General features: G+C 37.1%; 1 protein-coding gene across 1 annotated transcript in view; it reads left to right on the plus strand.

Annotated features, from left to right (window-relative positions):
- Positions 1-12,135, plus strand: part of PIGN (phosphatidylinositol glycan anchor biosynthesis class N) — a gene marked incomplete at both ends in the record, with an annotated part of 98,152 nt that overhangs the window by 36,560 nt on the left and 49,457 nt on the right. The window contains 5 exons of the mRNA XM_080714674.1: positions 1,195-1,273; positions 3,133-3,315; positions 6,203-6,342; positions 11,567-11,666; positions 11,770-11,862. Coding sequence (XP_080570800.1) covers positions 1,195-1,273; positions 3,133-3,315; positions 6,203-6,342; positions 11,567-11,666; positions 11,770-11,862 — 595 coding nt within the window. The remainder of the gene's footprint in view (positions 1-1,194; positions 1,274-3,132; positions 3,316-6,202; positions 6,343-11,566; positions 11,667-11,769; positions 11,863-12,135) is intronic.

Here is a 12,135-nt window from a genome sequence, read left to right on the forward strand (position 1 = left end):
CCTGCCTAACCCCTCAGCAGGCTCCGATCCCGGCCTCAGAGGCCCCAGCACTGGCCTAGCCTCATGGCAGGCTCTGATCCCGGCCTCGCTGGCCCAAGAATAAAGAGTTTAACCATTATATATCTCTTGGATAATGGGAAATTAGATGGAGTGGAAGGAGTCATCAATAGTCTGGGAAGATGAGAACTGATGAAATAGACAGTAAGATTCCCATATCAGCTGCAAAGAAGTCAGAGGATTCAATCTGTATTTTAGGAAGCTGACTGGGTCAAAGGAAGGGGAAGGAGGAAACTATAAGGCTTTTACGGGAATTTGGAAAATTTAACTTAGATATAGTCTTCAAAAAAGTCTGTGCACTTTGGCTCAGTAAATCTATTTCTAAGTGTTCCAGGAAAATATTCTGAAATGTTTGGTATCTGAAGGTACAGAGAGTGGGCCAAAGCAACATTTTGGAGTTAAATTACTTCTCTTTCATATGTTTCTACCACCTGGAAACTTTTTCTTCCATTTCTCAGTGAACTTAGGTGGGGAGAATTTCCCAGCAGTCTGAAACATGAGAACACAGTGATTGGGTTCTCCTGAGTTAGAAGATCTATGAAAAACAGAGGTTCTATTATGTTATATCATGGTATTTTTTGTTTGTTTGTTTTACAATTGGTACAACAGTAGATTGGGGGAAAAAAGTAAAAGAGTAGGCCCAGATTCTTAATCAGGGTCTTCCATAGAACCCTAAGAGAGGTAATAGGCTCCTATGGTTCATGTGTTTTCCAAAAATACATAGAAGATTTCTATGTATTTTATGTATTCTAGACACGTCTCAAGTTCTTAAAGAAGTCTCTGAACTCTCCCCCTCAGATAGAACTCACTCGATGTTCCACCAGTGGCTTTGCTTTAAGCAGAATGTCTTTGTCCAAATCTTAACATTTCTCTATGAAGATGGTATGTATGACTTTGATAATAGTTGGACAGTTGAAACTTTGGGTAAAGAAAACCAAGTGTAACTATAAGTTATGGCTTAGAAAAGTTCAGATAGTCACCAACAAAATAATTTAACTTACCGTTTCTTTCATTTTTTTCTTGGTTTCATTTTTTGTTTTCTTAATTTCCACTGTCCTTTTTTCAAGTAAGAATATACAAAAGGAAAAAACATAATTGAAAGGAGGAAACACTTTAAACCTGTTTTTCCCCCTGCAGGTTGCTCTCTGATTCTAAACAGGTGGACATGCTAAGAAAAGCAAGACTGTACATAAAACAGGGAAAGTTTGATGAAGTAGTAAGTATCCAGGCTTGTTGATACAAATAACTGATTTGCACTTCAGGGTGGGGAAAGACAAGTTATGGGTGATGGGGATAGGCCAAGCTTTCCTAAGTAGCCATGGACATACTCTTTATTTCAGATATTATGGGTATGTTGCTGGGTTAGCATTAGAAATGAACTTTATAATCATTTTTTAAATGAGAAATAAATTTCAAGTTACTATCACTCTCTTAAGTATACTACTTTAGAATACCACATATTTGTCATTTTTGTAATCAGAAGTCAGATGATGTTGGGCACAGTGGCTCATGCCTGTAATCCCAGCTATGAGGGAGGCTGAATCAGGAGAACCAATTGAAAGTTGCAGTACAGTGTGGGCAACTTTGTGAGGCCCTGTCTCAAAATAAAAGAGTGGGATGTAGAGCACTTGCCTGGCATGTGTGAGGCCCTAGGTTCAACCTTCAGTACCAGGAAAAAAAAAAAAAAAAGAAGTCTAATGATTCATACCGAAGTTTTCACTCTCTGTTTTCTACCCTATGCTTTTCACTCATTTTTTCTTTGTCAAATTTTCACAAAATCTACAGGAGAAAATAATTTTATTTTCATTTTCTATAATTACCTAAGTAATATTTTTGTGCTTTTAAAATGGTGAGCTATTCTATAAAATAGTAAGCTATTTTAGTGATGTCTTATAACAGGTTTAGGTAATTTGATTTGAGAAAATTAAAGAGTGGTGTACACACATGCCTGGGCTTGTTCATTTTTTGAGACCAGTAGTAAAGAACCTTCATTTCTTTCATCTGAAAATCATTTGTTTTGTGTGTGGGGAGGGGATATTGGGCACTGAACCAAGGGCTTTTCACCACTGGGCTACACCCCCAGCCCCCCCCCCCTTTTTTTTTTGGACCAAGGTTTCACTAAGTTGATGAGGCTGGCCTTGAACTATTGATTTTCCTGTCTTAGCTGCCCAGTACTTACTAGGATTACAGGCATGTGCCACTACGCCTGGGTCTAAAGAAAGATCATTTCTGCAAAATGAGTCATTTTAAATACTATGCATATCATAGTTTGCATTAAAATTCCTCTTCCTTCCTGGGTGTCTTTCCAAAGGGGCTGAAATGAGAGAGCTACAGTAATATATGCATACCCGTGTTCATAGCAGCACAATTCACAATAGCCAAATTATGGAACCAACCTAGTTGCCCATCAACAGATGAATGGATTACGAAATTGTGGGATATACTCACAATGAAATTCTACTCAGCAATAAAGAACAAAATTATGTCATTTGCAGAAACATGGAAGGACCTGAAAACATTATGTTAAATGAGATTAGCCAGGCACAGGTGGAGGGTCATATGTTTTCTCTAATATGCACAAGCTAGGGAGTAATTGGGATAGCAGAGGGACTGCAGACAATGGAGGAGAAACCTCACTGGGGCCAGGGAGGCGTCTACGGAAAGGGGAGAGGGAAGACTGAGGTTCATCAATGGAAACACTACCATTGACTGTGTGTACATGAGTGAATATAGCAACGTCAGTCTGAGTTCTCTGTATTGGAAAAGGGAAGTGGGGCTGTGTGCGTGTATGTCTCTGTCAACACGATTTACGGTATTATGTGAGACTATAATGCACCGATAAAAACACATGATAAAAAACAGTGCCCCTCCTTGTCATAATTAAAACATTTATTTTCTTCTGGAATTGTTTTCATACTTTGTAAAGAGAACCTCAGACAATTAAAATCTGTTCTGAACCCATCATCTACAGTAGCTTACTCTTACCACAATGGCTAGGCGCTTTGCAATTTAAATCTGTTTGAAAATCAGGTTTTCTTATTCACGTGCAAGTTATATATACCTTTTTCTCCATAGGTGTCCCTTTGCAAGGAGCTGATTGAGCTTGCATTGAGAGGATTGTCCTATTACCACACTTATGACAGATTCTTCTTGGGCACCAATGTTGCTCTTGGTTTCATGGGATGGATAGCTTATGCTTCTTTGCTGATCATTAAGTCACATTCCAACCTAACGAGTGGTGTTAGGAAAGAAGTTAAGGTAGGTTCAGAAAATATGAAGATTCCAATGATGGTGTAAAAATCACTAAGACTCAGGAAAGAAATTCAAGCAATTTATGTGTGACAAATTCATATAACATATCAGTCATTGTACTAAATGAACTCTGATTTATTGCTTGTTTATTCTAGTGTGCTGAATGTTTTTCCTATTATTTTTATTTCTTCAGTTTTTAAGAAGATGAATTAATAATTTTGGCCCTATAACATAGGAGGGTTTTAAAGATATCTGTATAAATTATTTAAATTGTTTTATAGTCTTAATGATGTTTATTTCTGTTCTATTTTTATAGCTATTTAACATGTGTAAGTATTTCATATCTTTCTAGTCAGGTAATCAGAAAACTACTTCAAAGCAATATATCTAACTTTATCTGGTATTAAGAGTTTAGGAATTGGAAAATGATAAAAATCACTTGCTCAAAATATTTCTATGTAATATTTGTTTTTTCTGTGAATATTATTTCAATTTTTTTTTTGGTGGTACTGCGGATAAAACCCTTCTACCTCTAGGCTACACTCCCAGACCTATTTTATATTTTATTTGGAAACAGGGTCTCTTAAGCCAGCGAGGCTGGCTTCAAACCAGTGTGATCCTCCTGTCTCCGCCTCCCAAGTGCAGGGATTACAAGCGTGCGCCACAACACCCAGCTTCTTTCAATTTTTTAAAATACAAATTTCTAGTACTATCTCTCTAGCTTTATATTAATAATATATCCCTACTTTACTGTGTTTACAATGGAAAAAAAGGCAAAACATCTTTAAACAGAGAAAATATAACAATATATACATATAGTTTTACTTTGTTAAGAAACTTACTCTTTTAAAACATATTGCTAGCCACCATTTACCAAGGAGAACATGCCACTTCCATTCAACCTCGGAGCTACACCCCCAGTCCTACTTTTATTTTGAAACGGTCTCACTAGGTTGAAATAGTCTCACTACTAGCTGAGGCTGTCATTAAACTTCTGATCTTCCCATCTCAGCCTCCCAAGCACTGGGATTGTAAATGTTTATCACAATACCCAGCCTTCCCCCCCTCCCCTTGTGGTGGGAATCTGATCATCTCAACTAGCAAGAGCAAAAGAGAAGCCAAGACTCTATCAAAATTAAGTACAGAACTTTACTAAGGGGAGATGTAGAAAACTACATTTCAAGAAAAATGACTGGTCACTGCACTTGCCTATAATAGTAATAAATCAAAAATGGCCTCTAGAATCTGAGAGGCACTGTCAAGTATTGGTGATGTAAGCTTTGTGTGCCAGGGCCTCACACATGCCAGGCAAGCACTCTACCACACCCCTAACCCTTCAGACACGCTCGTAAACTTCCCTTCATAGTATTTCACTATTCTCAAAATGACATCAAGCTGATTCTTAGTTCTCGCAATGAACAGCTGCCTCCGCCGTGTTTAGCTCCAGAGACCCCATGTATCCCCATTTCTTTTGTGTCCCTCCTCCCCAGCCCCGTCCTCTTGCTGTGGGGCCACCTTCGCAGTTGCTCACATCTCTTTTTCCAGTGCTATTCACGGATAGAATTCTTTATCTACTGGGACTGATGCAGAGAAGAAGCAGGAGAGAAGAGAATAAAAATAAAACTAATACTAGTAACCATAATTTGTTAATCAGTAATCACATCCCAGGCCTTTCGTTAAGCTCTTGACATAATCTCACTTAAGCATTGCCAACATTGCTCAGTAGGCAAGAAATTATCATTCCCATTTTATAGCTATGACAAAACTAAGTCTCAGAAAGGTTTTATATTTGCTCATGATTTACACAGTGAGAAAGAACCACAGTCAGGAGGTGAAACCTGATCTGTCCAGCTTAGACCCTTAGTTACAGTGCTGTGTTATAGCTCCTTTTTAGGACTATGCCCTAATTTATCCTCATTTCTCACTTTATTTCTGGTAACATTTTTATGCCAGTAGGGAAGGACTATAAAAATGGGGAAAAAAAACTCCTCCTTTTCTTCCTTCAGTTCCCCTACTTCTGGGAAGCGTTTCTAATTCTCACTTCATTTGGTTTTGGCCAGTAAAACAGGGGAACAACAGAGAGAAAACATGGAATAGAAGAAAAAAAAGAAAAATTCACTTTATTACCTTTCCATTTCTGTCCCCCCACCCCTTTCTTTCTTTTCACCAAATATGCTTAACCTTTCTTTGGAACCATTTATTGTACTTTGCTCTCCTTTCTAATGCCTGTTTCCAGAACTCTTATTAGTATCACCACTTTTCCATAAGTATGTTCTTTTCCTAGTTCCTGGAATGTCTGTCCCCCACAGTTGTACTGGTGCACTGTCCCGGCACTTCCAGGGGCCTTGCCCATGGAGATGACCCGGGGCTGCATTGAGGAACACCCTTGCGTGGCAGGTGGCTGGGAAGAGTAGGGAGGATGAATGAACCTACTGTGCTCGGGGAAAGGAGACAGACGCATGGGCAGCATGTCAGGGTGGAGCTGGAATAGAGAGAAACATTGTTCGGAATGAAGATTTAGTCCCATAGCTCATTATGGATTAAATAGGCTTTTGTGAGCGGGCCAGTTGAATCATTCAGCATTTATAAAATTGTTTCTAGGAAGAAATCTGTTCAGAGTTTTGAACCAGTGACTTGCAAACAACCCACTGTCACTTTGAAGTTCAGAATTGCCAACGTACAATTGCAAGATATCTAGCATTTTTTCTTTTTCACTATGTTCATGCAATGGCAAACTTTTTTTGGTCTATTATTTGATGCAACCCTTGGATTAACCATCCAGATGTAGAACCATTGAAAGAAAGTAATATGGAGTCTCACTTTATAAAGTCTCTTTCAGAAGCCTATCAGTAGCGTGGTTTGGAAGTGGTTCATTGTTTTGTTTGCTTTTCAGCAACCAAGCCGGCTCCTGCCCTGTAGTTTTGCAGCTCTTGGCGTTATAATAGCATTTTTCCTGCTGATTCAAGCCTGTCCCTGGACTTATTATGTATATTGTTTGTTGCCAGTGCCAATCTGGTATGCAGTCCTGAAAGAGTGAGTAATGCATCTTGCTCCTTGTTCTTAACTTCACTGACAGTTAAGTCTGTATTTAAAAGGCATTCCAGTAGAATCATAAGTCATCAAAGATATTTATAATCCTCTCAAATCTTGAAGCCCTTTTACTTCATTTGTAACTGCATAAATGTTGCATATAAATATCCTTTCTGTCCTACCTTTCCCTTTTGACTTCATCTTTATTGCACTGAAGTAGCAGTTACCTTGTTTCCTTCTTTGTGTGTCTATTAGAAGAAAAAATAAGAACCGTAATATCAACTGTACTAGTCCTAAAGTAACTTATGTTTTGAACTTGTTTCATCGTCTCAGATATCAGAACCTCTTCATGTGTTACAAGGAAATTTACTGGTTTTATTTCCATAAATGTTTGTATCCCTCTTCATGGCTATTATGTAAAGCTTAGGTAAATGATACTTTATAGTTAAATTGAATGTAGTAATGTATGCCACTGGAGATTGGTCCATAGTACTCATATGTGATGTAAGTACTTTAAATTCTTTATAATACTTCCTCACAATTTGAATATAAACTTGGTTGTGATCAGTTGGACGTGGTGGTGCCTGGCTGTAATCCCAGTACTTGGAAGGCTGAGACAATATGATCATAGATTCAAGGTCAGTCTCAGCAACAGTGGTACACTAGTTATAACTGTGAATTTGTAACCACCAAAATGTATTACATTCTTGAGTATGTTTTATATTTCATTGCTGGGAAGGAAAACTTTGATATTTGTAGCTTATCTCTCAGCAACCTAGCAAGATCTTGTTTCTAAATAAAAATGAAAAAGGACCGGGGTATAGCTTGGAGTAGAATTCTCCTGGGTTTGATCCCACAAAGAAAAGAAAAGGATTCTTATCATATTAAAAAGCATCAAAAGTAAGGTTTTACAGTAAACCTTAAGTGCTTTTTAAGTAAAACCATCACAACATGGTACTAGTTCATACTTAGAGACAGTCAGAATCATGAAGTAGATCTTATTGGTTTTTGTATTTGCACCAGCAAACTAGAATATAAGCTTAGCCTTGTTTATCAAAGTACCCTCTCAGGAAACTATACATCGAAAGCAGAGAGAGGATGGAAACTCTTAATTGGGGCATCCTCATGGTTACCTAACATATGCATCTTGACCCTGCATATTTATTCTAGTTGTTGATGAGTCCAGCTTTGACTGCTCTTCTGTCTTTTAAAAAATGGAGTATTAAAAATGTTTACAAATTTAAGATATAAAAATAAAGATACTATTAAAATGTTTAAAACTGAATAAATATCGACTTCCGGGAAGATGGCGACCGAGAAAAGCCGGGCTTAAGAGCCCCGCTAACAACCAATCTCCATTACCACAAAATCAGCGCCTTTCATAGCCAGAAAACACCATCACCAGAGAAACAAAAAAATCACCAGGCTCCAGAGAGAAAGCGGTCTGAGAACAGAGCTCAGAGCCACCGAGGAGATACACCGACCTCACACCTGAGGACGCGGCAGCAGTGCCATACTGCCGGCGGCAGCGGTGAATTCACTGGACGGCCGAGGTGAGCCACTGCGGAACAGCCAGGCGGGACTTTTCAGCGCAGGGAACATATAAAGCTCCCAGTGGCTGAGCTCAGCACACGCTGCAAGAACTCAGAGTGGAATTCAAAACCAAGAAGAAATAAGTCAGCCTCACGGCCGAGGGCGTAGCAGCAGTGCCATATTGCCACCGGCGGCAGCAGCAGCGAATTCAACGAGTCCAGTACAGCTACATCTGCGAACTCAAGAACAGTGAGTCAAATTGCGGGCCACAGAGGAGAAATCCCAGTACTGTACTTCCTGGGACTTGACCCAGTGGGGGAGTGGTGGTGGCAGAGATATCACACCATAGGAGAACGTGCAACCTGGCACCCCCCATAGTTTAAAGCAGCCTCTATCGACTCCCTGGGTCGGAGACTCTGTGATATAACCCAGTAAAGGAATAGTGGGGTCTGAGATACCACAGACTCGAGATCCAGAGCACCTTAAGTGAAGTCATAGTGACCCAAGGGAAGAACCCAGAGAAGGCACAAACTTCCGAAATCATGGGAAAGAGGAATAACACTGGAGCAATGAATGCCCACAACCCCACAACATCAGAACCCGATAAAACAGAAAATCAGAGATTTCTAGGAGATCAAATCAGGAAAATAACTGTAGAAATAATACAGGTGCTTCAAAAAGAATTCAGAGAGAGCCAAAAAGAAATAAAGGATGCAATTAATGAAGTAAAGGCCTCAATTCAAAGCACAAACAACCGATTAGACCACATGGAGAACAGAATCTCACGCTTAGAAGATGATCATTCCAAAAATGAACGCATAGTTTCTAATCTAGAAAAATTATCCAACAGCAGGAATCTGACATTGAAGAAATATGGGCCCATTTTAAGAGAGCTAACCTAAGAATAATTGGAATAGAGGAGGGAAAAGAAAGTGAAACCAAAGGGATCAACAACTCTTCAAGGAAGTAATAGCAGAAAATTTTCCAAACATAGAGCAAGAGGTTGATACACAGGTCCAGGAAACTTATAGAACTCCTTTTAGACAGGATCGGAGAAGAGGATCCCCACGTCACATAATTGTCAAAATGACCAATGTGGAAGCCAAGCAGAGAATCTTAAAGGCAACAAAAACCAAGGGCCAAGCGACATTCAGAGGCAAACCAATTAGAATCACTCCAGACTTCCCAAACCAAGTCATGAGAGCCAGAAGGACTTGGAGTAACATATTCCAGACTCTGAAAGAAAACAACTTCCAGCCAAAAATTTCCTACCCAGCAAACCTTTCTATCAAATTAGATGGAGAAATAAGAAGCTTCCATGACAAACAGAAACTGAAGTAATTTATGTCTTCAAAACCAGCACTAGAGAAAATACTCAGAGATTAACTACAAAGAAGAAATAGGTAACACACACCAGAACCAGAGAAACAAGAATTTCCATCCAACAGACAACTAAGATTGGTTATCTGTGGAGATTCATTATTTATGTTAGTCTTTTACCTATCTCTAAATTGTATTGTTTGCCTTTATTGTTGTTAATTTTTAGGATTTCTAGTTGGAATATTAATATGCCTTCAGATATAGCATTTGGAAATATTTTATCCCATTCTATTAGTAACTGTTAACTCTGTTTACATTGTCTTTGGATATACAATAATTTTTTTATTTTTTAGGGAGTTTGTATACTCTTCTGTTGCCTGTGCCATTGAAATCATATCCAAGAAATCACTGCCAATTTCAATGTTGTGAGGTTTTATGACCCAGATTTTCTTCTAAAAGTTTATAGTCTTAAGATTTATATTTAGGTCTTTTATCTATTTTGAGTTAATACTTGTATATGGGATTAGGTAAGGGTCCAATTTTATTCTTTTCCATGTAATTATTATTTTTCAACATTATTTAGTTAAAAGATTAATATTTCCACCACCAAATGTTCGTGGAAACCTTGTCAAAAATAACTTGATAATATAGGGAAGAATTTAGCTCTAGGCTTGTATTTAACTCCAATGGTTTATATATCTGCCTTTAGAACAGTACTACACTGTTTCAATTATTGTAGCTTTATATGGTTTGAAATCAGAAAATATATATCTTCTAGCTTTGTTCTTTTTCAAGATTGTTTTGGGTATCTAGAATCCATATTCCATATTAGGATAGATTTTTTTCTGAAAATAAATATATAAATATATGATAGTTTCACCTAAAAAAATAGAAAAAAATATTCTCTGGTAAGAAAGAAAGCAAAAAGAAATATTGAAATGTTATCTTTAAGTCATCAAAAGCTTGGTATCAGACAAATGAAACTGTTATGTGAGATTATCATTTTTAATTTTGGATAAATTGCTATAATACTAGATGTCAACCACTAACCAAGCATGGGAAGGAGGGATGGGGAGGGAATGGGGTGGGGATCGGGTGGGGGCTGACTGGGCGATGTGTGCATGTATGTCTACAAAAGTTTGTATCCCACTATGATGTATGAATACAGTGCACCAATAAAATAAATTTAAAAAAAATGTTTAAAACTGTTTAACTATATAAGGCAGAAAGATACTGATCAAGGAATATACTGCTACTCTAAATTTGGAAGGAAGAGGGGTTGTTAGATATGTTTATTTAATTCAGAATTTTTGTAATATCATTTTCCTAGGTTTTATAGTTTTGAAAGGTTTTATCCTTGAGGAAAGCACTATTCAACTACAGAACCCCTCCTGAGTTATTAGACTTCCTAATTATGAAGATAAATATATGTTTAAGTTCAAAGGAAGAGGTGATCTTGAAAGTATATTACCTTCCGTCTTTATTTTTTGATAGATTATATAAAAACAAGACATAAAAAGTTCATTTTCTTCTAAAAAAAATTCTTCTAGATGATTATACAGAGTAATCTCTTGTTTCTCTGTACTTATTCACTGTTGAAAACAAAAAAAATACTCTTTTTTTTTGGACTTGTATTAGTTTTGCCTGGCACCTTAATATTTTCCTACCATTCAGCAGCCATTGTTTTCAATCAGAAACAGGTCATAAAGCAAACGATGCTGACCTTTTATAATTACCCACTTAATGCACTACAAATGCTAAAGTTTGCCTTCCCAGCAATGAAATGTAAAAAGTACTCAAGGATGTAATACATTTTTGATGGTTATAAATTCAGAGTTATAATTAGTGTACAATTAATGATATCTTAAATTGGGTTTGGAAAGGGTTATTTAGCTCAGTTAAAAGTACAATTAAGATAGTTTCTGTCCATATTAAGAAAACCTATCTTTATTTCAGTTATATGGTTGAGATTTTAATGTTTCCATAGATTAATTAAAAATTTTTTAGTCTATGTTCATTTAGATTCATTGTATTTTGTTTCCAATATTGTTTTTGTAATTATATGTACCTATGTTTAAGATAGAATATGACTCATTTATTATCATCGATGTTTATAATGGTCAGGCAAACTTTTGTGATCATTTTCAAATTAATTCAGAAATTACATTTTTTTAATATAGATTTCAAAATTTTTATATAAGTAAAGCCATTGAAACAAATATCTTAGAGTTCATCTTAGTTTTTAAATAATCTGTATTTGGAAAAATAATCTAATCTTACCTTTGTGCAAAAGTTTCACTTTTTACTATATATGACTAATGTTTAAATTCAATATAGAGTATAAATGCTCTTCATAAACAATCTCTTATGACAGCTTTCAAGTTATTCAGGACCTTTTCACAACATTGTTGACCTTTCCTCTCTGCCCTTTTGCTGGGTACCTGCTGGTCTTTACGTTGGGAATTGAAATATTAGTAAGTACCTTACCAGATTTCAACATTTTTGTGTTTCTTTCATATATATGTAACTAGTACTAACTGACCTCATTTTTTGTTCTTCCTTGGAATATATTCCCAGGTCCTCAGTTTTTTCTACCGCTACATGCTTACAGCTGGACTTATTGGATTTGCAAGTTGGCCACTTCTCACTCAGCTGTGGACTCGAGCAAAGGTATAAGGATTCATTTTGACAAAGGACAGATAAGTAGATATTTTGTTTTAATAGGTATTTAACATGAGTATTTGTTTTATTTTTAAGCAAAAGGGTAGAATGTGTCTTTAACAGCCTGGTCCTAGCTGGTCATGGTCGTGCATGCATGTAACCCCAGTACTTGGGAGGCTGAGACAGGAGGAGCTCAGGAGTTTCCAGGCCAGCCTAGCAACTTAGCAAGACTGTTTCAATAAAAAAGTAAAAAGGCTGGGGATGTCGCTGTAGGGTAGAATA

The sequence above is a fragment of the Muscardinus avellanarius genome (assembly GCF_963383645.1).
Source record: "Muscardinus avellanarius genome assembly, chromosome: 17".
In the NCBI taxonomy this organism is placed as follows: domain Eukaryota; kingdom Metazoa; phylum Chordata; class Mammalia; order Rodentia; family Gliridae; genus Muscardinus; species Muscardinus avellanarius.